Here is a 25,225-nt window from a genome sequence, read left to right as displayed (position 1 = left end):
CCAGCTCGTTGTCACAGCTTTAGTCTCCGAGTGTGCTGTTGGAGAAGGGTGCATCTCTGAAACCAAGAATGCGGCACAATAAATATGAGTGCCTCCAGGAATTGCCCTGCCCTCCTTCACAATGCTCCCGAGGGTGAAAGGTACATGAGGTAGAGGTGACTCCTTGTGTTATGAGCAAAGTCAGGAACAGAATGAGGAAAGGGCTCATTTGGTTTCTAGGCTTCGGCAGTACTTGTTCCTTTGATTTTCCTTTGCGGTGCAACGATAGTCCTTAAACCCGGGGACCAAGTGACAGCTAAAGAGACTCGGTAAATCTCCGGAAATCTTAAATTCTTGGGTCCGTATATTCTGTGCCATCGCCCAAGGAGAAGATTCCTATATAGTTTCAGCAGAATCTCAAAAGAGTTCAAGATCCAACAAAGAAACTGCTGAGTAACATGCTGGAGGGGTCATAGATACACAGTCTGGGCCTACCCCGAGTTATAGATGAGGACACCAAGGACCAGAGGGGTGAATGTCCTTGCCCAAAGTAATTCAGGCAGTTACGGACAGAAACAGCTTACAAATCCAGTCTACTTAAACCTAGTCAGGTAGTGTTTCCATTGCTTCATAGCAACTGGGTTTCTTTTAAGACATAATTTTTTTTTTACTTAAAAAATTTTTGTTTAATGTTTATTTTTGAGAGACATAGAGAGACAGAGTGTGAGCAGGGGAGGGGCAGAGAAAGAGAGAAGGACACAGAACCTGAAGAGGCTGCAGGCTCTGAGCTGTCAGCACAGAGCCCGATGCGGGGCTTGAACTCATGAACCATGAGATCATGACTGAGCCACCCAGGTGCCCCTAAGACATAATTTTGAGGGCAGGGATCACATGGCCTGTTTCTTTTGAATCTGTGCATGGGCTTGGAGTGGGGTCCCACTCATGGTGAGGGGCTCAGACAGTACTGTGGAGTCACTTAACGGACCTTGTCTTCTCTCATGAGTAGGACTTGACATTACTTCATATGCTAGTGACAGACCCACCTGCAGGTAGCATGGAACCGGGGGCCTTTGAACGACAGCAAAAGCAGCAGGCAGACAGGACACTACATACATCACTTACTCTTTAGGGTAATTCCCATTGCAATTCTAATTCCACATTGAGCCTGTCCAGTTAGGTGGGCAAAAACGTGTCTTGGGAAGTAGGGAATTGAGGGCAGGGTGGCTGGGTGGCCACCCTGAGGGTGGCCTCAGTTTGAGCAATGGAGGAAACCATTGACATTTAGGGCTATCCTGGACCAGAAAATTTTACCTTCGAGTATGATAAGATGCTGGTGTGATATGAGGCCAGGAAAGGGCTGTCATGCACGTGCCCATGTCACACTCACTCCAGGCACGTGTTCACTGAGTAGAGGGCAGGAGACCCATCTGGAGCCCTATATCACTACATCCATTTCTCTTGCTCTCCCCACCTCCACCAGGGCTTGTACAGTTGACTTCATGTAAATTAAGTGGTGCCCCAAAGGGGCGCCTGGGTGGCTCAGTCGGTTAAGCGTCCGACTTCAGCTCAGGTCACGATCTCTCGGTCCGTGAGTTCGAGCCCCACGTCGGGCTCTGTGCTGACAGCTCAGAGCCTGGAGCCTGCTTCCGATTCTGTGTCTCCCTCTCTCTCTGGCCCTTCCCCTGTTCCTACTCTGTCTCTCTCTCTCTCTCTCTCAAAACAAAAAAAAACAAAAAAACAAACAAAAAAAAAACATTAAAAAAAAATTTAAATGGGTGCCACAGGATTCAGGAATCCCCACCTTAATAATAGCTTCTCAACACACTGCCACCCCACCTCGGGCTGCACTCCTGAATCCCTGACAGGAGGGAATAATTTCACAGAAACCGTGAAATTATAAATGCCTGTGGTGTTAACACTGCTAAATTTCGGGAGAGTTGGTTGCGCTGAATACAAATACAGACTGCTATTACAAGGGAGTAGCTGGAGAGGCAGGCCAGGGAACGTGGACTTGATCCAGTAGGGCAAGTTTTCCAGTAGGGGGTAATGGGACTGGGTCTGTCTTTCAGAAAGGTCCCCTGGGCAAACCACAAGAGACTCTTTTTTTTTTTTTAATTTTTTTTTTTTAACGTTTATTTATTTATTTATTTTTTTTTAATTTTTTTTTTTCAACATTTATTTATTTTTGGGACAGAGAGAGACAGAGCATGAACGGGGGAGGGGCAGAGAGAGAGGGAGACACAGAATCGGAAGCAGGCTCCAGGCTCTGAGCCATCAGCCCAGAGCCTGACGCGGGGCTCGAACTCACGGACCGCAAGATCGTGACCTGGCTGAAGTCGGACGCTTAACCGACTGCGCCACCCAGGCGCCCCAACGTTTATTTATTTTTGAGACAGAGAGAGAGCATGAATGGGGGAGGGCCAGAGAGAGGGAGACACAGAATCGGAAACAGGCTCCAGGCTCTGGGCTGTCAGCACAGAGCCCGATGCGGGGCTCGAACTCACAGACCTCGAGATCATGACTTGAGCCGAAGGCGGCCGGCCGCTTGGCCGCTTAACCGACTGAGCCACCCAGGTCCCCCCCCCCCCCCCCCCCCGCCAACAGGAGACTCTTAAAAACAGAACAAACTAACAGTTGACAGAGGGTGGGGGTGGGGGAAGGGCTGAATGGGTGAAGGGTATTAAGGAGGGTACTTGCTGCGATGAGCACTGAGTGTTGCATGTAAGTGATGAATCACTGAATTCTTCTGAAAACAATATTGCACTGCATGTTAACTAACTTGAATTTAAAAAGAAGGAAGGAAGGAAGGAAGGAAGGAAGGAAGGGAGATCCCTTGGGAGCATGGAAGGATGGAGGGATGCAACCAGAAAAGAGACTAGTTAGGGAACTCTGCAGTTGTCTAGACAGACATATATTAAGGCGATGTGGCAGAGATAGTAAGGAAATTGGTGCCAGAGACCTTTCTGAGCAAGAATGCTCAGAGCTTATTGATCAGCTGCCTACAGATAATAATAAAAGGAATAATATTATCAATATTAACAGCTAACATTCATAGAAAACTTAGTATGTACCAAGCACTTCCATAAGCCTCTTATATGTATTCCCATGTTTAGTGCTCACAACAACCTTATGCGGTACTATTCTCATTTTACAGATGAGGAAACTGAGGCACAGAAAGACTATGACCTGCCCAATGCCACTTAGCTGGTACGCAGCAGGGCCTGGGTTCAAACTTGGGCACCTGTGCCTTTAACATCTCCTGGGACTTCTTCTGGAGGATCGGTGGGATAAAGGGAGGGAGAGGCGGGGACAAGGGTGAGCTCTCAGGTTTCCGGCCTGGACAACTGAGGGCAGCCTTACCCAAAGTAGCAGCAGATGACTTGAAAGACATTACCATCACCAATCACCTACTAATTCCCTGTGTTCCCCATAGGAGCTGCTTAACAGGCTCGACTATAACCCAGCACGTGAAATGTACAATAACATCCGGATGTGGCACCAGGCCCCGCTTCTACCACACTCCAGCAAAAATAAACCTCTCCATCCAAATATAGAGCGGTCAGAAGTGCCATGTTTTACAGGATAAGAGGCAGTTATTTGGCATTAAAAATAGACAAGCTTTAGCTTCCCTGCAAATCTGGGCAAGGGCACTGCAATTTCCAAATGGAAACCTAGATGGATAGGGGAGGCCCCCCTCCAACTGACTCAGCTACTTAAAAAGCCCACAACGAAACTTACATCCCCTTTCTGGGCCTCAGTTTACTCATCCATAAAATGAAGAGGTAAAGCAAAACAACTGATGGGACTTCAAGCTCCCACGGTCTATGAGAGTACTAACTGGAGTCCAAAGCTGGCCCTCAGAGAGCTGAAGGTCTCCTAAATCATGGGGACCCTGTGTGCAGATAAGGCGTGACCTTGGGCTCACAGCTTTCTGCAGATAGGACCAAACGTAGTTCTGCCCCCGGGGATTTTCAGAATTCTGTCAAGGGCCTTAAATTACCCTTTGGAGTCAGACACATTGTTAAGCCCCAAAGAAAGGCAAGCCAGAAGTCCCCCCTACAACTAGCATAACTGCTGAGATGCTACCCTGATAAAAGGAAACCAAAGCCCAGCTTGACACCAGAGGGGAGAGCTGAGAAGAGGGTCTGCCAGGGCATTTTCTGTCACCGAGGCTGCCTGCCACCGCTGAGTGCCTTCGCACTTATCCCCTCCCTCATCCTGCAGAAGGCTGGACCCAGATCCAAAGCCAGGTCTGGATCCAAAGCTTCCTCACTCCGCCCCTCCCCCCCCCACCCCTCCCTGGTTTTTCCACCTCATGAGGCCTTCCCTGTGCTGCTTATGGTGAGGTCAGCATGGCTCTTGTCCACTCGCAGAGTCGCAAGGAAGTCCTGACAAAAGCAGGGAGACTGGGGGTAACTCAGGACAAGAGTCTAATTCCCTGACAGATCCCCTTGCATTTTTACCACACCTTGAAAAAGAAAGACCAGCTCTGCTTTAAATGGTTTTATTAAAAATTGTACCAATTGATGGGGGAAAATATACACACACACACACACACACACACACACACACACACACACACATATACGCATGTGAAGAACATAAAGCCGAATACTCTGTACAGGTTAAAAAACAACGGATCCCCATTCCCCTCCCTCTCTTTCCCTGTCTCTCTCTCAGAGGCAGAGTGCCTAGAACCCAGGACAACTAACCTGGGCTGAGCAAAATGCTACATTCTCACTGGGTCTCCCCCTGCAGCCCCTGTGGACCGAGGGATGGGGCAGCCCACTGGGCAACGCTCACAGAGGAGGGAGAGGCGCTGGCCACTTGTGCAAGCAGCGGGGGCGCGGGGAGACCCGGAGCCTGTTCTCAGCACCTGTGCCTGCAAGGCTGGTGCATCTATGGAAGAGCTCGGCTTTCTGTGTTACTCCCTCAAAGCTCAAAGTCCCCACCAGCCGATGTGCCCCCTGCCCACAGTGTGCCCACAAGCCTCGAAGGCTGATAAGTTAACCCCTTCCTGGACCGAGTCCAGCCAGGGTTCAGCACCCAGAGGGCCCTGTAGCTTTTTGCAGCCCAGGCTGAACACTGATTCCCAGAAGCCCCGCTGAACCATGAAGGCAGAAGTCTTTCTGTTTTTGCTGCTCTCCACTCTCCTTACCCCCTCTTCATCAAGTCTACCAAACGACACAAGCTTGCCAGCTCTCAGTGTGCTCCTTGCTGACCAGGACAGGCACAGTGGCTCTCCAGCTCCCGGTGGAGGCCCTGGCTGACCATCCCAAACAACCCCCTACCTGCCATGCCCCGGCTGGAGCCATCCTTGTATGAGGCTGGGCCACGGGGGGCAGTGAGACAAGTCAGCTGGGTCCCTCTGAGCACGCTTGACACGTAAGTTCTGGACACAGACCCACACCCCTCAGGGCTTGGAGAGGTCACTGGGAGGTGATCTTTCGCTCCCTTGGACTAAGCAGGAAAAGGCCATGGGGACAGCTCTCCAGCAGCCCAAACTTTGAAGCAGGCAAAGGCAGAGAGGCCAGGTCAGGTCCTCCAACCCACTGAAGGGGTCAGATGTCTGGCCTGGGTGGGGTTTTCTCCCAGTTCTGTCTACCAGCTTCCAGAAACCCCTACTCTAGGGTTTTGAATTAGAAGGGCTATTTTGACCCTGAATATCAGGCTTCCTCCCTCCAGGGCTTTTCTATAATGAAAGGAACATTTCCAGCCCCTCTCCCACCCCTCACCCTCTGCAAACCACAACAACTCCATAAGTCTTCAGCTGGTTACAGGTCAGGAGGCAGGTCAGAGTCTCCCTCCCTCCAAATCTGATTCTCCACCCCCTAACTACACACAGCCATGCTCCCGGGGGTGGGGGGATGGGGAAAGGGGGCCCAGAGGGAGGGATGTGTCTCCTGAGGCTGGACTTGAGGAATGTTCAGACCAACTCAGCAGGCCGAGGGGGAAGGGGCCAGTCTAGATCACTAGGCCAATTAAAAACAGCCAGCCAGGAGGAACCTCTCTCCTTCCTGGGGCTGTTTACCTCCTGGGTGTTTTTTGGGGAAGAGGAAGGAGGGGTTTAAAATTTTGCCCCAGCTTGCTTAGGATAGTGAGCTAGTTCCTGGCGTCACATAAAATGGAGACAGCTAGTCAGACCACCCTCCACCTGGCCCCAGGCTCAATGTTCAGGTGGGCTTGTCAAACTCTGGGCTCAGTTCTCAGGGCAGGCCACAGGACATCCTGCCTGGGCCAGCAAGATCTCTGAAGCTGATGGCTTTGCCTCTCGGCACCTAGAATATTTCTTTGCTCTCTCATTCAGCTTAGGTGGGAAGTCTACTAGGAGGGGTTCAAAGCGGCTGGCAGAAATAATCGTGGTTTTCTTATGTGTGCCACTGGAGCACACATCAGCACCCTGCCCGTCATAGTCTCGGTCCAGGAGAGGGGGGAAACGACACATGTCCGATGCACATCATAAAATGGCGTGGAGACACGCAAGAAAGGCTGCATTTCACAATGGTCAGCGTGTCCCAGAGCCGGTCTTCACCTGTTCCCTGGGCTCCTTCTTGTGAGCAGGAACCCATCTTCTTAGCAGACAAACCATGGCACACACCCTGAGAATGGAATTCTAGCCAAGAAGAGGTAATACCTCAGAACATCCAAGCAGAACAAAACAAAGGCTAATGCACAGTTTGAGGTCCTTCGCCTCAGGGCCACTGTGAGCCCATATGGCACCTTCGTGCAAATTAAGAAAGGCACCCCTTCCTCTGAGCAGACATAGCCCGACACCAGGGCATGTAGCCTGGCGGGCAGAGCATGAGCTGGACTTTAGCATCTATTCTCTTCTTCTGCAGGTGCCCTTGTGCAGTGAACAACCTGCCCAACTGTACATCCAGTAGATTAATGCTTCCTTCAACAGTACTGAAGACCTCCTCTCTGTAGAACTGGAGGAGCTTGGACTTGTTTAGAGTTAAGAGTCTACTTGGGCTCTTCCAATTTCCCTGGGGAGCCCTGAGGTCTTCTCTGCCTTTTCTTTGGGCCTTGCTTCACATTAGCACCAATGTTATCTTGTCGTACATATGCAAAAATTATAATTTAATTTCTGCGGTGTCTGGTTAACAGATTCCCCGTGTCTTTCAGATTCCCCGCATCTACTATCAGAGCTGCTAGACTGGCTGCTTTAAATTCTCTCCATTAGTGCCACAGCAGGGAGAGGAGGCAGCTGTGATCCCACGGAGCTCCAGAGCACGCCCTCCCGGCCTAGCTGGAAGCTGAAGGAAGACAGGAAACGTGTACCCAGCTCTGCCGTTTCCACACTCTAATCATTGTCGGTTACTCTAAAAGACACATTTCAGCTGACAAAGCCACTGTGCTGGCTTCTGCCTGTATCCCACTAGGTGTGAAAAAGGAATGGGGATAAGCGGGAGGAGGTATGTTGTTTCCAAGGAAACCAGGGGGTCTGGGTTCCTCGAGGGCTGACTCCTATTATAGGTGGGATGGCCACCGCATTTCCCAGCCCCACCGTAATCCTGCCCCTTCATGCTCTAGAGTGCTGATCCTGGGGGAGGAAAGCGGTGTGTTGGCTGGCTCTTTTGAAAGAAGAGCTGACGAAGGCACCAGCTGCTGTCTGTGGCATGTTCATTGGCTATGTGGCTCATCCGTGGTTGACGCCCAGCCAGTCCCAGGCAGCTAGAGGTGGCAGAGGTTTGGCACCTCGGGACCAATCCTGGGGCCTCTGGGCGAGACCAAGTAAGACTTGAGGCCCACCCAGAAGTTTGGTTCATTTTGCGGCATATGTGAGGGGGTCCTTGGAGAAACCCAACCCTCCCTGAGGTCTTGCTGGAGATGACAGGGGCTGGGCGAGAATCCCTGAGCCCTTGGGGCAGGCACTGGCTGGGCCAAAGGAGAACCCAGATACGGGGCTGGCGGACTGGCCTAGTGAAGTTGCTCAGCTGGAAAGCCCCTGGCTGAGGCCCTGGGGGATCGAAGGCAGTGTGACTGTCAGGTCTTGGCCCCGTCCACGTCCACAGTAGAAGGCTGATAGTTTTGGTGCAACCAGGAGTCTAATCCAGGCTCCTAATTTCTTAACCAAGCTCCTATGGGAAAACTACAGTCCACTCGCTGAGAACATCACTACCTGGTCATCTTCAATGGCTCACTGAAGACTTGACTTGTCAGAGCCCTTGGGAGGTTCCCACATCACAGACACATCAGCCTCTACTTCAACAGTGTTTGACAAAGGCCCTCATTCCTGGTGAGGTCCTGAACAGGGAAAGAGGTCTCACTTGGGTACGTCTTATGTACACAGAAACTTTTTAAATGCAAACACAAAACAGCAACGAATAAACTTCACAAGACGCGGGCTCAGTCCTCGCTGATGTCCTTCCTGTGGTGCCCCATGCGAGGAGGGCAGCCCAGCCTCACCTGGGACCTGCCCCATTCCTGTTCTCTTCTGCATTCAAAGCCAGGTTGTGTAGGAAGAGGAGAATCTGCCACCACACTCGACGGCGGTTTTGCTGGTGCTGGAAGGCGGTGGGGGGAAAAAAAATCAACATAATTCCTAAATGTAGCCCGTAGCCTTGATGACTCCTTATCATTCCCAATAAAAGTGCAGATCGACAAGTCTGAGGGCAGCACTTTAATCCTATCAGTACAGCAAACCCTGGGGGAGGGGGGAGGGAATGGGAGGAGTGGCTGATGAGGAGGGGGAGATAGTTGAGTGCTCCAAAAACAATTGCAGTTTTAACATTAAAAAGAAAAGACCAGGCTCTTTATGCACTGTGCACAAGAGGATTAAACTTTTTCCCCTGCTTGCAGGATTTTCCAGAGTTTAGCCAAGTGCTGCTTTTAATCAGATTGGCTCCTGAGCCCCTCAAACCTCAGCTGCACGAACAACAAACTTTCTTCAGAAAGAAAGAGAAGTGCCCCCTCCCTCCCCCACCTCCAAAGTAACACAGAGAACAAGGGGGAAAAGGGGGGGAGTCTCCATCTGCAAGTGATTTGACACTGTGAAGGTCAAAGGGTTAATCTTCAATTTAAACCACACTGCTGAGGCAGCAAAAATCTGATTTCATCCAGTGCAAACACGCACACACATGGACACATACACACACACACACACACACACACACACACACACACACACACTTGTGTGCCTGCCCTCTCTCTCTTCCCAGCATCTCCAGCTCAGTGCTGCCCTTTTTATAGCTGCTCTTGACAGTAAGCCATAAATAATCCCTCTTGGAGCGCTTTCCTACTGACTGGAGCCAATTAAACGTTAAGCAAGAACATACTTGAAAACAAAACAAAAACAAAGAATGCACACTACTCTCTGGGGGTTATCCCAGGTCCTACTGTCAGGCAGGGAAGCTGGGGGCAAAGGGCAGGGGTCAGTGGCTCTCAGGATTGCGGCTGGTGCCCCACCCACACAGGTACCATGTCCCCGGGGGCCAGGGGAGGCCCCAAAGGGACTGGGGTGCTGGAAGAGGCTGTCTTTGTCTGCCAGGCAGGAGGGCTGGATGGGGGCCCTCTCCACAGGGTCCTCAGTGGATAGGGGAATAAAAACCTAGTGTGCAGGAGGAAGCCAGCACAGGCTGGACCTGGATTACTTCAGTGGCCGTGGCAGCGAGCATGTTCGTGTGAGGCGTCAGCAGAGCCGGGGCGCTTCTTAGGCTGTCTTTAATCACTGCCCCGGCCCCTACCAGGCAACTCCTCTCAGATGAAGAGCATAGGGTAAGTCAGTGGCAGAATGGAAAGTGAGCCCAGGTCTCCTGCCCCCTCAGAGCTTCATGGGCACGGCCGGCCCTGGCCTCCGGGACTTTCCCCCGGGGACCCGTGTGGGTTCCAGACAGCACGGGTTCCGTTCACCCTACCTTAGGCCACAAAGGGAAGGGAGGTGAGATGTCAACTGAGGCCGACCTCAGGGCCCTGCTAAGGTAGGTGAAGAGGACGCCCCCTGTCTGGGGCAACAGCATGCCCCTTTCCCCCAAGGAAGGAAGCCTGGAAAACAACCCAGAAAGTTGGAGTCGCAGTTACTGCCAGGAGGGGAAATCGGGGTGTGCCACAGAGGAGTCCTGGCAGACTGTGCAGGAGAATGATGGCTTCCTTGTGTTTTGTAAACAAAGATGAGTAAAAAGAGGAAACACACCCGGCTTAACAAAATCTGGTTAGAGTAAAGTAGCGTGAAAACGAACTCAGCTGCAAAACCTGAAGACTCTGGCCTGCCTGCAGCAGCTGGGCAGAGCACCCCTCCTCCTGTTTCCCGCCCCCAGCTGCTGCCCAGGACAGGTGCAAAGGTCATTTGGCGGAACAGGAGGAAAATCCAGGAAAACACCGGTCCCCAGAGAGGCCAGTCTGCTGGAATTCCAAGTCTCTTCAGGTGCCTGTTTGAAAAGGCCAAGTAACAATAACAACCACGATCATGACAAGAATAGTAACACTGAATGTACCAGGCTGTGTTCTGAGTGTTTTACGTCCTTGTTTCTCAAAGTGTGGTCCATGGACCAGCAGCCTCAGCATCATCTGGGAGCTTACTAGAAATGCAGACCTACTGAATCAGAACGCGCATTTTTGACAAGATCCCCGGGGGACTTGGAGACACATTAAACTCCTTTGGCCTTCTCAACAACTTATGAGGTTGCTATATACTCTCATCCCCATTTTACAGATGAGAACATTGAAAGAGTTAGGCAACTTGGCCACGTGGCTAGTCGGCGGCAGGGACTGAACTAAATCCAGACTACCTGGCCCTAGAGCAATGTCCTTACCCATTATCATTAGGTTCTGAGTGCCAGCATATACCTTTCTTTATGCCAAAGCAGACTCTCTCTCCTCCCCTTCTCTAAATCATATCAAAAGAGCTCAGTGGCCAAGGAAGGGAGATTGCAATTCTACGATTTGGGGCCTAGGCCAATCCCATTTATGTACGCCTCAGTTTCCCCCCAAATTCCCCTAATGGAGGTCACCTGCTGCCTGGGTAACTTCCTGGGGCCTGAGGCATCTGGGGATGAGGCAGTGCAGCATTCTCACTCCCATCATTTGGGGGTGTTGGGAGACCCAGAAACAGCTGTGGGCCAGAGAGCCCTGTCAGAATAGAAGGCTGAGGTCTTGCTGGGTGACACAGGCAGGCCTAGATACAGGAGGCAGGGCACATAGGCCCACCTTCAGAAAGGACCCAGGTCCCATGATTCTGCCTATGACAGGCCTCAGGGTACATGAATCAGCAAGGAAGGCACTGGGCGGTGGATGGTCCCTGGGCCAGGAATCAGAGGACCTGGCTATAGGCTGGGATTTCCCACCAGCCTGTCTGTGAGTCCTCACTTCCCTAATAAGTGAAATGCAGGCACAGTTATGAGACCAGTGGTTCCCAAACCTGACTGTCACAGAATCCACTGAGGAGCTGTTATACATACAGAGTCCCAGGGTTCCACCCAGGCCAGCTAGTCAGAATCTCTATGGAAGGGGTCCAGGAATTTGTACTTTGAACAAATTCCCTGGGTTGACATTTTTAAAATCAGAAGTAACATTTATTGTATATTTTAGTCATAAAAGTAATACATGTTAACTGTAGAAAAACTGGAACATACAAGACATGAGAGAGGAGAAAATAAAATCACTCGTGATCCTATGGACTAGAAGAAAACACTTCATGACTTAGTATTTTTTTTTTTTTTTTTTTTTGGTCTCCTTCAATCTCTTCCCATCAGAATAATGACTTGGCCAAGCCAGAGGTAAATCCTTCCCAGGTGGTTCTGAGGCAGCCAGGCCACAGACAGGCATTTGGAAACCACTGAGGTGCTTTCCGACCCTAAGGTCTGTGACGGGAAGTTTGTCATCCACGATTACCTTCAGCTGAGTCAAGCCTGCCTGTTGGAGGGTCTGGGTGGGCTTGGAGACCAGCAAGAGCAGGGCCTAGTAACCGGTGCACAGCCTCAGAAGTCCCTTCTCTGGGCACAAGCAGATGCCACACAAATTCCGCTTGGTCTTCTTTTGTCACAGGGCAGCCCCCAAAAGGCCCTTTTCTGAAATGGACCAAGCTGCTTCATACCAAGACTATCAGAGAATCCCCTGGCTATGAGGAACAACAATAAATACAATATTTAAAAAAATTAAACAAAAGGAGAAAAAAAAGGCACGAAGGGAGGCCAGGGAGAGAAATAGTAAGGAGGAAGGAAATCGACATTCACTGAACAGGATGAGGAATACAAAGACACCAAGACACCAGAGAACACGGATCCTTCCAGGAGAAGGTGTGGAGGAGAGGGCAGAAGGAAGGGGGAAGCAAGAAGGAGTATGCTTGGCCTCTGACTCTCAGGCACTTGGCATAGCACAGAGCATAGAATCTGAGATCAATGAATGCAACGTCCCATCCCCACCCCAGAGCAAGGCCCAACTCTCCCAAACTCAGCTTGCGCACCCCTCTAAGTCAGGGAACCTGCAAAAAAGCGGGGGTTCTCAGGATGCATAGTCAGGGTACCCTCAGGGAGAGGGGGCTGAGGGACAGGGGATGGGATACTGCTGGGAATTTAAGCTTACACCAGAAGCCCTCAAATTCAGAGTTCAGAGGGTAAGACCAAGGCATGGAGGGAAAAAATGGAGGTGAATGGTCCAAGGGAAAGGGTCTCAATATAGTGGATAAAAATATCTTCTCTAGTTAAGACAGCACAGCCAGGCAGTGGAGACCTAGGGTTCTTCTTTGACCCCGGCTTGCTTTCTGGCTGTGGCCGGCAGAGGAAGGCAATCAGCTGACAAGTGTTCAAGTTACCCCCACTGTGCACAAGGTGCGGCAAGTGACTGCACAGCCATGCATCCTGTGTACCAGGGAACTCGCAGGGACACACAGTAGGTGCTCAACAAGTGCACGCTGGACCAACTACAGAAGAGTCAGCCTCGCAAGATAACCCACTTGTCTGAGGCCAGGAACAACTGATGTCTGGCCAGGTCTAAAGATGTACTTGATGTGATAGTATCAGCCTCTTGCCTGGGGAGAGGCCCAACTAGTAAAAGGCTTTTTTTCTTCTTCTTCTTTTTTTTTTTTTTTTAAAAGAGCTGGCTGTGGTGTCTGACAAGGTTGGATTACACAAATCAAACTCTGTTTCATCCCACGTGGCCTCTGCCCTAAGCACAAAGAGCGTTCCCTCCCCCGGATAACAATCTCCCTCTGCCTCTCTCCCTCTGGATCCAATTCACACCCTCTGGGGGCTTTGTGTGTCACCGGTGTTCCAGATGCTCTAGCAAAAAGCTAATTTCACCCCAAAGAACAGAGGAAAGAGCAAATCTGTGCTGTGGCCCCGCTTGAAAGGAACAGTGGCAATTTACTGAACTGACGGCAGTTTATAATATCTCATACTTAGAGTGCTTTCGTATCTTTCCATTTGCTCTTCACAAAGATCTGGGGACGCAGGAAGGACAGGTGTGATCAATCCCACTTTACAGATGGGGAAACAAAGGCTCGGAAACATTACCCTAAGCATAGTCCGTTGGGAGGGGAGGTTATTTGGACCCCTGGCCTCTGACTCCAGAGCTACATTTTCCACTAAAAGATTACAGTATGTTTATTCGCATCATGAAAACAGTACTAACTTTTCAAAGAGAATCGCCACTGAACTGCTCCCCTAGTATGCTTAAAGACATTGTTTCCAGATCATTAACTATTTAGTAAGGATGCTGTGGACCAGAAAAAATAGACCTTTCAGAGGCAGAGCTAACTGAAGATCAAACAGAAATAAAGCCAAAACTGCTCCGAAATGATAACTTCAGATCATGTTCAGAAACCACGCTCAGTTTCTTTAAAATGCAGAGTGTCATATACGCTGTTTTACAGGGAGACACGCACTCTCCAAAGTGACGCTTTCCTACCTCTTCCCTTTACCGTCACACTCTAAACTCACCCTGGCAGGAGCTGAGGGAAAGAACCTTGCCACTGAGAACAGGAACACAGAGATAAGAGACACTTCAGGAAAATTCCACTTGAGAGAAGTCGAGAAGATATTTTTGTTCAATTCAGCAAGCTTTTATCGAGCACCCAACCGAGCTAAGACTTTCGAAGGACGCAAAGATGAGCAAGATGTAAACTGTCCTCAATTATTTTCCAATCTGAGGGAAGAAAACAAGAGCAGAGAACCAAGTTTTACAGGAGGCAGAGCCGGGTCAGGGCAGCAAGTGGGCGTCCCTCAGGCTCTTGTTTTCTAGGAGGTTCCCGCTGAGAGCAGAGGTAGGTAGCGGGAAGACCGTGGTTTTAGGATGAGTCAGAGCTGTATGGCTCCCAGTGCAGCCACTTACAGTGTGACTTGGGCAGGCTGTCTCCCTTCTGGGAGCCTCAGTTTCCTATAAAATGGGGACAATGGGCTCTAGAAGTACGAGGTTGCTGTGGCGATCAAACGAGAAAAGTATATGTACGGCCTTGGCCTGGTGGCTGCACTGAGCAGCTCTCTCTCCACAGTGAGGACAGGGAAAACGCGGGCCCCCACTTAACCTTGCCGAGCACTTCCCTCAACACCCTGTGCTCAGAGCGCCCGCCCCGGGAGCACTATCTTCTCAACAGACTTAGGAAGTCCTGGGGAAATCCCTGACTTTTCACTCTGAGATGGGCCAAGGCAGCTAGAGGCAGCTGGGCCCAGAATTCCAGGCTGCCAAGCTGAGCAAAGGATTCTGAAACCCACAGGGCAGCCCCTTGGGTCCAGGGGCCCACTGCCCCGGAAAGCTTCTGACCCAGACGCGGGAGGAACGAGCAACGTGGCAAAACGGAAAAAGAAAAAAAATACCCCTCACCAAGAGCTTCCTCAGCACAGCCAGCAGTGCTACTGGGACGTTGAAGCCACTGACTGCCACCGTGGCAACACCAATCCCTTCTTCAAGGAAGAAACGGCAGCCTGGGGCCAGCCGGTTCTCAGTTCTCAGCCGGTTCTCAGGAGGGCTTCCTCTAATGCAATTGAAGGCCACTGGCTTCAGCCACTGGGGAATGGCGGGAGAGGAGGGACGGGCTATGTGCCCCTCCACATCCCCAGAGCCTTGTGCTGCATCTCCACAGCCTCTGGGGGCGGGAACCATTGGGGCCCTCACCTGGCTTCCCGCAGCCTGAGAACTCCTCCATGGGAACTACTGAACAACTTCTAAAGAACTCACGAAGCAACTCTGGGGTGTGTGCTCTGGCCGAGAGTGAGGGAGAGAGGGGACTGAGGAGTGGCAGATCTGTTGTACATCTACAAGGCTGTGGAGGAGGAACCCCAAGGCTCTGACTCCCAAATTGGGGCCTTGGTAGCTGGCCGTTCTTGTCCTGCCTGGGGCCGGTTCCCTGGACAGGACAAGGCAAGCTAAGCATGGAAGAAAGCTGGACCCTCCTCCCCACCACATACACTGACTGTTCTCGTTCTGGTCAGGGAGCATGCCCTCTTGGTTGCCAGACATGATCAAAAGGCAAACCAAAGATTTTTCTTTATTCTCCTTTTCTAGTACCTCTCCCAACCCCTCCTCTCCCATCACCCCCTCCCTCACCCCTAAGGAAAAAAAACAAAAAAAAAGCAAAAACAAAAAAAAACCCAACTCCCATTCCCAAGGCCTGGCTTTGGTGGGGAGGGAGTGAACTATCCGGAACTACAAGGCCCTTCTCCTGGAAGAGAGAGTAGTCAGGTGCAGAGTTGTGTGGGGAACTCGGCCTCTAGTCAGCCACGCTGATGACTCAGAAGCTAAATATAGTGAGCGATATAAACAGAGCCAGCCACAGAGCAAACACAGGGCCCCCAAGCCCCGGCCTGGCTCTCACGCACAGAGGCCCTCCACGGCCCCTCCCCCAGTCTCACTCTTCCCCAGGCGCCCTCCTAGGTAGACCTCCCACTGCTGGAACAGAGGCTGGCTCCACAGAGACCTTCCCACTTTAAGGTCAAATCTCTGGGGCTCCTGCCCGGGGCTGCCACATCTAGGGCCTGAACAACCTCATTAGCCACAGCCTGAGCCCCCAAAACCACTCAGCAACAAGGAGGGCATCCCAAAGGGTCAGGAAGCACTCAAGGGCACCCTGAACAAAGGATCCAGGCTGTTGGCAGATGTAAACACCACTCTGGGTACAACTTCCAAATGAGCTCCCTAAGAACTATAAAGACAGGTCCAAGCAAAATCCTAACATCATCTTTTGACACATTTCCCAAAGTGTTAAACTGCCCACGCCTTAATAGTTATATGTATTACAATCTCCAATGGGCTTTCACATCTGCTCTGCTGGGTATCAGAAATGAAGGCTCAGAGAAGTTAAGTGATTTGCCCATGGACACAGAACTCATAAGTGACAGAGGTAGGATGTGAACTGAGGTCTGCCTCTAAGTCTAGGATCCTTTCTGTGATATTACAACTAAAGACAGTTTTTAGTGAGTGGCTGAAATTTTCCTCAGATGGCATTTTCCAGAAAGTCTAATTACTATTCAAAGACTTTGCAAATCTGACTATTCTCAATGAAACCACTCTTGGTCCAAGTGAAAAAGCCATTTCCGACTTAAAGAATTCCAATGCTCCTGTAGCTTTACTCACTCAATGGTTTACAGTAGCTACTTGTTTTGAGGATTCTTGGGTTCTTAACACTGCCCAGAAATACCCTCCATAAATTTCAAGATAGCACTGCTGGGACAAGAGAGGACAGCAGCAGCTACTATCCATTCTTAGGCCCATGCTGGAGGAGACCATGGCAGGTGGAATGAAAAGAAACCAGAACCCACACCTTCTGGCCAGAGCAGCCCATGAACACAGTGAGGGAGCAAACCTGTACCTCCTCTTTGCTGCTGAAGCTGGACAGACACAAAAACACCAGGGCACCTTCACAGAGCCTGAGTCAAGGCAGACCATGGTCAGCAGACCACAAGAAGTCACCTGCTACAGAGCAACAAAGAGAGGAAAGTTCTATTCCTGGCCCAGTCAAAGGAAGATGGGGCATGTGACCCGGTTTGGAAAGGCTTTTGCTTCCAATCACTTGGCCTCCACCTGTCTTGCTGCTTTGGAGACCCAAAGAGCTGACAGCAAGCACCTCACTGACACTGATCTTCTGCCTTCAAATCCTTGCCTTTCCATCTATTGGAGCCACCCAGAACTGATCAGTTGGGTAATGGGGCTAGAAGCCCATCCTGTATGCTCCCTAGGAAGCATGTTGGGAGGGCTTATGGCCAGCAAAAACTGACATCCGGTGGAATTTGCAACCATTTGAATCTGAGGTCATGGCACTCAATTTGCCATAATGCCATCCTACAACGCACTACCCGGTCATCGTACCCCACCCCCACCCCCTCTGGTCCACATCTCCTAGGAAGAAGGCTTCCCCTGATACAGAAAAAGAATAACTGAGGTCCGTAACCAGGGATAAAAAGTGGGAGCTCACACTCCCTACAGGAATCAGGGACCAATGGCCACGGTCTGGTCTTTGGACACCATTCCAGATCTACGGAGAAAGGAAATGGCCAAGCCCACTCAACGTCTTACTGCCTCTTGAGTTGTGTTTCTTGGCTTTCTAAACTCAGCCTATAATGATGAGGAATGACCATTCTTTGAGGAGAAACAAATGAGGCTGAGTCCTACAACTGAACAGCATGGACACCAATTTCTCTGTGCAGGGCAGGTGGAGGGGAGCTCAGGGCAGGCAGCTCTGCTAAGGGATCAGCCTGATGGGAGCAGTGGGAAAAGCACTGAGAACTGACAAGAACAAATGTGAGAGATGATCAAGCTTATAGACAGACAAAAGGAAACTAGCATTAAAGAGTACCTACTGTGTCCCTGGAACTTTCATTGGTATTTTCTCACTTAATCCTCACAATAAAATTCTGTGGTATTAGCTCTAATTTACAGAAGAGGTGCTACACTTGGCAAGGTCAAGTGCCTTCCTGATGGCTAGCAGGTGGCAGGGCTGGTATTCAAATCTGGGCCTTCTGACTTTGGACTCAAAGCCTAGAGACTTAAATTTAAAAACCCTAGTAACTCAGTTTCCTTGCCTGCAAAGATTAGGGAAGGGAATAGAGAAAGAAAATAAAAGAATGTAAGAGTCACAACAGCACTTTCTAGATATGAAATAGTAGACTGGTTTATGTAATAATCAAGGTCAGAAAATGACTCACTTCTTAAAACTAGCTGCTAAGGGGCGCCTGCCTGGGTGGCTCAGCGGGTTAAGCGTCTGACTCTTGATTTCAGCTCAGGTCATGATCTTGACCCCAGAGCCCTGAACCCCATGTTGGGCTCTGCACTGACAGTGCAGTACCTGCTTGGGATTCTCTCTCTCTGCCCCTCCCCCACTCTTGTGTAGGCGCATTCGCGCGCCCCCCCCCCCAAATAAATAATCTTTAAAAAAGAAAAAAAAAAACAGCTACCAAAAGTTCCTCTGCGTGCCAGTGTTCCATCTGCCTGTGGCTAGCATCCTAGCGCTTTCTGCAGGATGAGCTCCTGGAGAAGGTCTGTGAGCAGGGTTAGTGGGGAGGACAGGGTTAAAAGCAAGAGGATTCCACAGACAAAAAGATTGGTTCTCTCTGTAATGGAAAATTTGGGAAAACCAGCTCTGGGCTGGAAAGGCTTAGCTGACCAGCCTCCTGCCACTGTGAGGTAGGAGTAGACAGCAGGCAGGAGGGGGAGGGGCACAGGGAACTCAGGAGCCAGTTTTGGGTGAGGTGCAGAGCAGGAGAGATGGTTCTCCTTCAGCTCTGCTGCTCTGCCCCTCCCCAGGCTGGGGTGGCTCTGGCTGATAGCTGAAAGCTGCCCTCCGAGAGGCAGCCCTGGACTGGGGGAAATGATGCCAAGCTGCAAAGAGCAGGGTCAGACCTTGGGATGAGGACCGTCTCCTCTCTTTCAGGACTGAGTTAGCAAGAAAGGGCCCTGGGCAATGTTCTAGTCCTATCCTCCCAGCCTGCCACCAAGCCTACGGGGACTCACCAATGGAGGGAGGAATATTCTGGGAAACAACTGTTGAGAGAGATGAGGTCTCCTGGGAATAAAGAAAGCTACCTTCCAGACACTCCTGTAGATGAGTCCAGGAGACCCCCAGCTCCCATGTCCTCTAGCAGCTCCAGTACCGGGACTGGAAGCTGTGAGCTTGTCTCAACCATCGGCCTGTACAACCAGGCTAGAGTGAATGGGCAGGAAGAAGGCCAAGAGCCGGAAATCCAGAATCAGAGTGAGTCCACACGTGGACTGAAGGGAGGACTCAAAGCCAAGTTTCCAGAAAACAATCAGCGGAGGGACTGGGGACTGGAGCGTGGGGCCAAAGGAGGAGGCTAAGCTGCCTTATTATCTAAACATAGGGCCACTCTCTCTTCCAGATCACTGAGGGACTGGGAGAGCTGACCAGGACCAGGTCTAGCCCTAGATTTCCCTCAGAACTCTTTGGCAGAATGCACTAACCATATCTAACCCCCGGCGGTCTGTTCTCAGGAGACCAGGAGACCAAAAGACAACTTCTCTTTCTCCTGGTGCTGGCAGTGGTTTGGCCCGTAAGTCAAACCTACTCTGATCCCCTGAAGTTACCCATCTAACCTCAGGGTCTGCCCAAGAGTGATGAGGTATTTATTCTCTTGATTTCCAGACACACGTGCGCGCACACACACACACACACACACACACACACACACACACACTGCTGGGACAGTCCCAGAGGTAGGGAACATGTTCATTTCCAGGTGGCGTGCCTTTGCTTCAGTGGTGGTTGTACTAGCACAGATTCAGCTTGGGCTCCTGTCCCTGCCTTGGCAGCCATCCAGAAAGCCAGCCCAGAGAGGAAGGGTTAAGTGTCTGGGGGCCGGCCCAGACAGCGGCTGCAGAGCAGGGCAGCCTCCAGCCCGTGGCACGGAGGGCTCCTCCAGCACGAGCCTGCCAGCCGCCGCCTTTGTTGATGGACTCTGCCACATGCTCAACTGACACGCGATGCTCCGCCCTGGCGGGGCTGGTGCCAGGCTGCCGGCCAAGCACCCGGCCGCCAGTCTGGAGAGCCTCTCCGAGGTTCGCTCTCCAGAGTCCCAGGTCCCGGTTCCCAGACAGAGACAATGAGGAGCAGCCTCCCCAGCTGGAAAGTGTCAGGTTACAACCGGTTCCACCACTTTCCCCCACTCAGGCCCATCCCTCGGCCTTGGTTACCCAGTTCCCCGCTGCACCTCGGCCAGGCACCCCCAACTGTCCAGTTTCACTGCAGCACCCTGAAAATCTTCCCCTCGGGACTGTGAGGGACAATCTCCCAACCTGGCCTCAAGAAGACACAGTGTGTTGAGCAAGGCTGAGGAAAGCCACCCCAGGCCCTAGGAGAGATTGTAGTGTCTCTTGACAAACCGTGGGACAAATCGCTTTTATGAAGCCCAAGCTGACAGAGGGCAGGTAACCAAGGTGGAGCTCAGAGATGAGGGCAAGAGTGCTCGGCCAGTTGGGCCCATCCAGTTCATGGGGATCATAATAGCCAAGGCCAAAACTCTGGGACCATATCCTCGAGGCCTGGCAGAGACAGAGTTGCTGAGGCAGGTCCTGGCCCCCCAGCCCCAGCAGACTCTCCCCCCGCCCCAAGCCCCCATGCCTACTTGCTGCATATGAAGCCGATGGAACTGGTCTGCAATGCACTGAAGCTTTCGGGCAATCTGTACCTCTGCTCGATGCTGCCAATGCCCTTCAGGGGGCTGCTCACCAAGGGGCAAGCCTGCAGGGAAACTGGCAGGGAGAGGGAGCCGGTAGCCAGCGTTGCCTGCAAAGACAGAGGGCCCACATCTCAGCATTCTCCATGACTGTACCACCTACCCCGTGCCTAACACTCCTGGCTGAGACTTTATCGGGGTGCTCCACCCAGTTTGGATAGCCTAACCTGCCTGTCTGTTACCCAAGCATTGAAAAGCTGATACTCAGAGAACAGGAGAGAATGGTCCTAGCCTTCCCTGTAGTTCTCTAGTCACAGGCAGTGCCAGGGCAGAAGTAATATGCGTGGGTGAACTTGCCAGCCCTCTGTCCTTATTTACCAAGCTACGCTTGACCACAATTTATTTTTCATGCAGTAGCAGGTTGAAGCTCTACTCTGGAAAAGCACTGGAGGCAGTTCTCTAGAGTTCCTAGGTTGAGCAAAGCAAGGGAGAGAAAGAGAAAACCAAAATGTGCCTTCGCTTTTGCCTCTGGCTGGGCTCAGGTCCTGGAGCCCTGGGCAATGGAACTAAAGCTAGGGAGAGAAAACTCCTCAAACCCATTGGATAGCCAAGTTCCTCTCTGGAGGAGCCCCAGGCCAGACCGCAAGACCTCGGGACCAGCGAGACCAGCGCTGCACCCTAACCAAATGCTGGCAATCGAGCTGCCGCTAGGGGTGCCCGCCTGCCTCCTCCCTCTGTTCCTTCTTCCCTGCCGGCCGGCCGGCCTTATCCATCTTCCCAGACTCCCGAAAGAACTACGGGGTAGCTCCCTCCAGGAATAACTGTAGCGTCTCTTCAATATGCTCCATCAGACATAGCAAGATAGCTTCTGAACCCTTCTTCTCCCTCCATAAGCTTTGTGCTAAAAGAAGAAAGAAGACGGAGTGTCTAACACTGTGCCTTTGCCAGAGGAGGGACATGTTACTCATAAAACAAACCATTTAAGCCCACAAATGAAGGGGTCTTGTCTGATCGAGCCTTGGAAACAGCCCCTCTGCTGGCACTGAGCCCAGGCAGGCCCAACCTCTTTCTCCAGTTCCCCTTCCAAAGCCCAGAAAGTCCCAAGTGACACCTTGTGCCTTCAAAAACCTTCCCTCCCAGAAAGGGCTGGGTTTTTCCCTTCAGGGTCAACAGCGAGTCACAGATCCCGTAACCCTCTCCAGGGCAATGTTGGCCAATTGGCAGAAGGCATAGCACTACCAGGACACAAAAGGTTGGGCCACGCAACTGGCCACAAGATGTAAAAGCTGAGGCCCAGGTACCCTCTCTCCGACCCAAGAAGACACCATGGACCCAAGGATCCCTGCACAAAGGGACAAAAAGGCAGAAATAATGGCATAGCAATTTGCCTTTGTTGGTGCCCATGGAGCACAGGTGAAGAGCATGAACAAGCAGAGAAGCACGGTGACAAGAGTCGAGGAATCAATAGCCCCTGCGGCTCAATTGGGGAAGGAAATAACAAAGCGCAGGTTTGGGGAGGGAAAGTCCCCTCTTTTCCCCCAGTCTCTATGGGAGGAGTCCTGAGGCTAAGAGCACTCACCATAAAAGAGTCGCTGGGGTTCTTCGGTCACCCCACAAGGCAGCATGACACCCTGACTCGGGGAGGCCGGACTGAGGGTCTGGGTGGCCTTGTCTTCCTGGCTGGTGGGTCGAAGCCCAGGACCACAGCAGTGGGTGAGAGGGAAGAGCTGCAGATGGCTGAGGGGGCAGTCCAGCTGGCTCTGGGCAAACAGGTTAGCAGACAGCAAGCTCCCAGGCTGGGTCCCCGGCTCCCCATCCTCTGGCTGGAACACATCATCCTCCAGCTCCTCCACACACTGAGGCGGCTCCATCTCCCCTGCTGGGGTGCAATGCAGGCATCTGGGGTGCTGTCCCCTGCCCGAAGGCCGAACCTGAAAGACTCCCCCTTTCCTTTCTCCTTTCCCTTCTACCCGGGGGAAGTGGGGCCCGATACTGATGACAAACGACCTGGTGATAAAGTACCACTGAGGATGACACCCTCCCCAAATGTGGCCTGCCTCACTGCTCAAGGAGGCTCCACACCTCCTCCCCGGGCCTTCCCAGAGCCACTCCCCCCTTGGCCTTTTCTTCTGACCCGGGCTGGTTCTGGTCATGAAGTCTGACTGCTATTGACTCTGAGCAATAGCAGAGGCATGATCAACCACGGCAAGTACTCAGGACACCCGGGGAAATGTCAACAAGACTAGGCCCTGCGAGTGGCTGTGGGAGGGCAGAGGGTGCTGTGACTGGCTGTACACACAGTGGTCACCACACACACACACACACACACACACACTCACTCACTCACTCACTCACTGCCCTGAGAAGTAACCACCAAGCTCTCATCCCAGTCTGAGCTGAGCTCCAGGCTCAGCAGCAAAAACAAAAGCCAGCAATCCGAGGGCAGCCAGGTTCCCTCCAAACCTGCTAGGCCCCGCCCAGCTGCCCATCTCCTCTAGTCTCCACCCCCTGCTTGCTCAACACAACAAACAGGCTCCACGCTGTGGTAAGAGTGTGTCCTGGAAGAAAGGGCAGAAAGACCCAAGTTAGACACTGCCCTCACAGCAAAGGGGAGCTGTCTGCCCACCACAGCTTGGCCTAGATGGTAGGTCCAACATCCGGCAAAGTGGCCAGCCTCCCCCACCCCAGCTCACTAGCCTCCATGACTACTCACGAGTCTCCATGACTTCAATCTTCTTTTCCCACAGCCTACCATTCCTGTCAGCGCTGAACGTGAGATTGGTATAACCTTCCTCACAGAAGGAAGTGAAATTCAGCCCTCTTTCTGTGACCTCACTCACCGCCTGTATACTACTCAGGTTGTTGGCATGAGTTTCTTGGTGATAAAGAAGTTCCTCTTGCTCCACCTGATGGCTCTTGGAAGTCTGAGTTTGGAGCCACCCAGCATCTTTAGCTCCCAACTCAGCCCCCTACACACACAGGAGGAACCTGTTAGGACCCCTGGGGCAGCCCGAAGCAGCAACTACCTGAATGGTTAAGGATACAGAGGGACACTGTTTGTCACTGCCAGACTCACTGAGAGATCCCCTGGGAATTTTGTCTCTCCATCTCTTGCCTTTGAAGAACAAGCCAAATGGTCTGTGGCTTGGTAAAGTACTTAAAGGAATCTCAGTTAAATTCAGAATCTTGGCTTTCCCAAATGCAAGCTCTCTCTGAGGTGCTTGCTTCAACTCCCTCCATCCCAGCCAGTCCATGAGCAATGTGTGATCCTATCTTTGTCCTCTTCCCTGGTGAGGAGACGCCCACTCGGATGGCAAAACAGGCATGTGGTGTTCTTTGGAAAGTGTTTCCCAAAGAAGGGTAGGAGATCTTCAGCTTATCAGTACCAGGAAACAAAGTTTCCGGCTGAAAGGACAGAGCGCTGTCTTGCCAGTCACCTGGCAGGGGCTCCCCTCCTGCCCTCAACCTTCTCTCTACAAGCTGGCAATCCCAGCCTAAGAAGGGGCCCTCCAAAGCTAATCACAAGCAGGAGTCATTGTCTTGGTTCTTCCTTTGAAGCCAGCCACCTCCCCCTCCCCCTCCTCCTCCCAGCAAAGCCCCAAAGTTCAAGCCTTGCCAGGACTGGACTGTGGGGGAAATGCAGCCATAGGGTGTGTCTCTGCAAGCCCTGGGGACCCTACCCATTCTCCACAGGAACTGCAGGTGGCTCTTCTGTAAGTGGGAGCCTCCAGAGGGGAGCTGGGCAAGGTCAAGTGTAAACTGGGATAAGGTAAAGAGACCCTCTTCTCCCCTTGCTGAGAAGGTGATGTCCAAACTGGTAGGAGGAGCACACTTCCTGAGAGCACTGCCTGGGAAGGCTTTATTCCTAGCAAGGGGAACCAAAGCGCTCTGGAGCCATCCCAGCCCCTAAGGGCTCTAACAGGGATGCTGAATTTAAGACTCCTCCTCCCGGGAGAAGGCAGTAGCCACGCACTCTGAACTTCGACAAGAGCTAAAATTTGGGAACGCACACATACAAGCATACACACTCACGCACCCACACAACACACAGCAGACCTGGGTGACTCCAGGAGAGAGTCTCAGCCTCCGAGTCGTGATGCCAGGGCTCCGCGCCAGGGTCCAGCGTGACGAGCACTCGGGGGCTTGGCGCCCAGACTCAATTGGGAAGGAGGGAAAGAGCCCAGCTGTTAAGGAGAGGAGCCTTCAGACTCCGCAGGGAGGCAGGACGCCCCACAACTCCCTGTCCTACCCCAAAGTCAGATCCAGAGGCAGGGCCGTTCGCGGGAGCCCAGGTCTGCTCAGCAGTGAGCCGCAGGTTCCCCTACCCACCTGGACCCAACTGCTTGCGGTCTTAAATGCTACTACCCTCAAGTTCCCTCGTGGAGCAGAGCACTAGATGAGGGTTCTGTACCCCGTTCCCGTACCCCAGCACTCCAGTCCTTCATGGTCACCCCACACGCCCGCAGCCCAACCCTTCCCGGGCCCCTAAGCGCAGCACGACTCCACTCCCCACTTCCCCGAGGAGGTGCGATCCAACTCCGCCCGGTCCCCGGCCGCTGGCGCGCTCACCGGGCCGCGGCGGGTGGCGGGAGGCGCTGGCAGGGGCGGCAGCGGCAGCTGGCGGGCTGGCGCGGGAGGAGGCCACTGTGCACCGCGCGGTATTGTTTCCAAAATACGCCCGCTCGGGGCAT

The 25,225-nt window shown here is 52.2% G+C and overlaps 1 protein-coding gene across 1 annotated transcript; it reads right to left on the bottom strand.

The window, feature by feature from the left end:
• Positions 1–4,469: 4,469 nt before the first annotated feature.
• On the bottom strand, positions 4,470–25,225 carry BMF (Bcl2 modifying factor). Its single transcript, XM_047863257.1, is given in 7 exon segments — positions 4,470–8,486; positions 20,484–20,644; positions 22,114–22,410; positions 24,591–24,677; positions 24,680–24,718; positions 25,104–25,159; positions 25,161–25,225. Coding segments are annotated over 7 exon segments (807 nt in total). The 3' UTR covers positions 4,470–8,384.

Source organism: Prionailurus viverrinus, chromosome B3 (assembly GCF_022837055.1).
Source record: "Prionailurus viverrinus isolate Anna chromosome B3, UM_Priviv_1.0, whole genome shotgun sequence".
NCBI lineage: Eukaryota > Metazoa > Chordata > Mammalia > Carnivora > Felidae > Prionailurus > Prionailurus viverrinus.
Note: the sequence above shows the minus strand (reverse complement) of the source record. Positions and strands in the feature narration are given on the sequence as shown.